Here is a 2,485-nt window from a genome sequence, read left to right as displayed (position 1 = left end):
AAGGGCTTATTTTCATTCGACTTCTGAAACAGCCCAAAAGCTTATTCTAGTCCGAGACACATATGATTTATACCGCACTCCCAATTGTAGCCCCTTCCAGTGCCTTCCAATCCATACCCTCCCCATTTTTTTTGGTTCCTATCCAGAACATTCTGTCGGCTCCAATACAACCGCTGGATCAACTCGCCTGGCACGTGTAAGGCTCACAATTAAACATCACATTTAAGAATTTCATTAAAAAAAACCTGGAGAATACCTTCTTAGCTACTATTTAACCCCCCCCAAGTCATCACCTCACAGCCAGCCTAGAACAACAGCCAGCTTTCCTCTCCATTTCTTCTCTCAAGTTCTCTTTTAAAGTCTCTCCTCTCAGTCTCTTTCATCTCCCTCTTCGACGACCGCAACATGGCTCCTGAGCTTGTACAGTCTGCTTTGAAACCAGCCGGGTTCACAAAGCTCGCTAGCTTACCTAGTAGGGCTTATGTAACGTTCTTGGCTGGTGATGGAGATTACGTGAAAGGCGTTGTCGGGCTAGCCAAAGGCTTAAGAAAGGTCAATACGGCATATCCATTAATCGTGGCTGTCTTACCTGACGTGCCAGAGGAACACAGGCAGATCTTGGAATCTCAAGGATGTATAGTCCGGGAAATCGAACCCGTTTACCCGCCAGAGAACCAGACCCAGTTTGCCATGGCTTACTACGTCATCAACTACTCCAAGCTCCGTATTTGGGAGGTACGTACGTACGTACTTATGACGTAGGGTTGTCAGAGAATCTTATTTCTTTTGTGCTACTTGAACGTGGATTATCTGGGTGCTCCCATTCTTACACGTGTCAATCTATTGTGGGATATAGTACTTCCTGACCTCCATTGCATCTTAGCTATGACAAATGGGGGTGTCCAATTTCCTGCGGACGAAAATGCCCTTGTTTAATAAAGAAGGGCCGTATCATCTTCTTCTAATGAAGTACTTTCAATTTTGTCGTACGCTAATGACTCGTTTTAATTATTTGTAACTTTTAATGTGTTGATATGTTAATGTTGAGAGTATGTTTTTTGATTAAATTGCAGTTTGTGGAATACAGCAAGATGATATACTTGGATGGGGATATCCAGGTTTATGACAACATAGACCACCTATTTGATCTGCCTGATGGGCGTTTTTATGCGGTGATGGATTGTTTCTGTGAGAAAACATGGAGTCACACTCCGCAGTATAAGATTGGCTATTGCCAGCAATGCCCTGACAAGGTTAACTGGCCAGCTGAAATGGGTCAGCCACCATCTCCTTACTTCAATGCTGGCATGTTTGTGTTTGAGCCTAGTATTGCCACTTATCATGATCTCTTGAAGACTCTCAAAGTCACTCCTCCTACCCCATTTGCGGAACAGGTATGGTGTTCTGTTCCATGATTTTGAATTTGATCGTCATGTTGTGTTTTGATGAAGGATTTTAGAGTTTTTCTAACTTTTCTTTTTTGTTGTTCTTTTGGCAGGACTTTTTGAACATGTACTTCAAGGATATTTACACGCCAATTCCTCTAGTCTACAATCTTGTTCTTGCCATGCTATGGCGTCACCCAGAAAATGTGGAGCTTGACAAGGTCAAAGTTGTTCACTACTGTGCTGCGGTGAGTATTCCACTTTTACTTTCGTATCATTTGTTTTTAGTTTTGAGGAGTAAAGATTGAGTAATCTTGTGACTAATTGATTTGCTGGATACATCTGTGTAGGGCTCAAAGCCTTGGAGATACACTGGCAAAGAAGAGAACATGCAGAGAGATGATATAAAGATGCTGGTGAAGAAATGGTGGGACATTTACAGTGATGAATCACTGGACTCCAGGAAACTTGTGGCGGATAGTACTACTGATGCTGAGCCGGTGAACTTACAGCCATTCATTGCAGCTCTCTCTGAAGCCGGCGCTGTTCAATATGTCACTGCCCCATCTGCTGCTTAGAGATAAGGATCAAAGCGCTATTATAGATTTAGAAGTGATCATTGTTGGAATCCTTCTCTTGATACTAATTTCTTGGCGTAGAAAAGAGATACACTATCTTCTTTCTTGGTAGCATCTTTATTGTCCACTCTATCCCTCTGCTGATTATGGGTGGAGCAATTGTTGAATTAATGCAAATAAAAATTGGTTATGCTACCTAGTTTAATTCACTCTTGTTTTTCTTTACCCTTAATTCTTGATTCTTCATGGACTTCCATTCAATTTAAATTCAAGTGAAGTTTAATTTATTTTTTTCAATGATAAATTAATAATTAAATTTAAAACTACAACGAAAAATAAAAGGAGAAGTAATGCATACAAAAAAATTAAGAAAAATATCAAACATCTTAAAATATCACAAGAAAATTTACAACTGATACAAATTGTTTTTCATTATTGATGCACTTTTATATTTAATCTAATGGAGTTTTCTTCGTATACCAAAAAACAAACCTAGAATAACCATAGAAATTAGAAGTAGAA

At 39.7% G+C, this 2,485-nt stretch overlaps 1 protein-coding gene across 1 annotated transcript; it reads left to right on the top strand.

Moving 5' to 3' along the window:
* Window positions 1-295: 295 nt before the first annotated feature.
* LOC105109988 (galactinol synthase 1) lies at window positions 296-2,172 on the top strand. The gene is made up of 4 exons (XM_011004878.1): window positions 296-735; window positions 1,074-1,394; window positions 1,499-1,633; window positions 1,736-2,172. Exons 1-4 carry the CDS (start codon window positions 406-408, stop codon window positions 1,961-1,963), a joined length of 1,014 nt encoding a protein of 337 aa, XP_011003180.1. The 5' UTR covers window positions 296-405; the 3' UTR covers window positions 1,964-2,172.
* The last annotated feature ends 313 nt before the right edge of the window (window positions 2,173-2,485 follow it).

This window comes from Populus euphratica, unplaced genomic scaffold (genome assembly GCF_000495115.2).
Source record: "Populus euphratica unplaced genomic scaffold, PopEup_1.0 scaffold235.1, whole genome shotgun sequence".
NCBI lineage: Eukaryota > Viridiplantae > Streptophyta > Magnoliopsida > Malpighiales > Salicaceae > Populus > Populus euphratica.
Note: the sequence above shows the minus strand (reverse complement) of the source record. Positions and strands in the feature narration are given on the sequence as shown.

Coding starts and splice junctions, on each gene's coding strand:
- LOC105109988 (XM_011004878.1), top strand. CDS start 406: ATGGCTCCTGAGCTTGTACAGTCTGCTTTGAAACCAGCCGGGTTCACA. Junction 736..1,073: donor CCAAGCTCCGTATTTGGGAG/GTACGTACGTAC, acceptor ATTAAATTGCAG/TTTGTGGAATACAGCAAGAT. Junction 1,634..1,735: donor TTGTTCACTACTGTGCTGCG/GTGAGTATTCCA, acceptor ACATCTGTGTAG/GGCTCAAAGCCTTGGAGATA.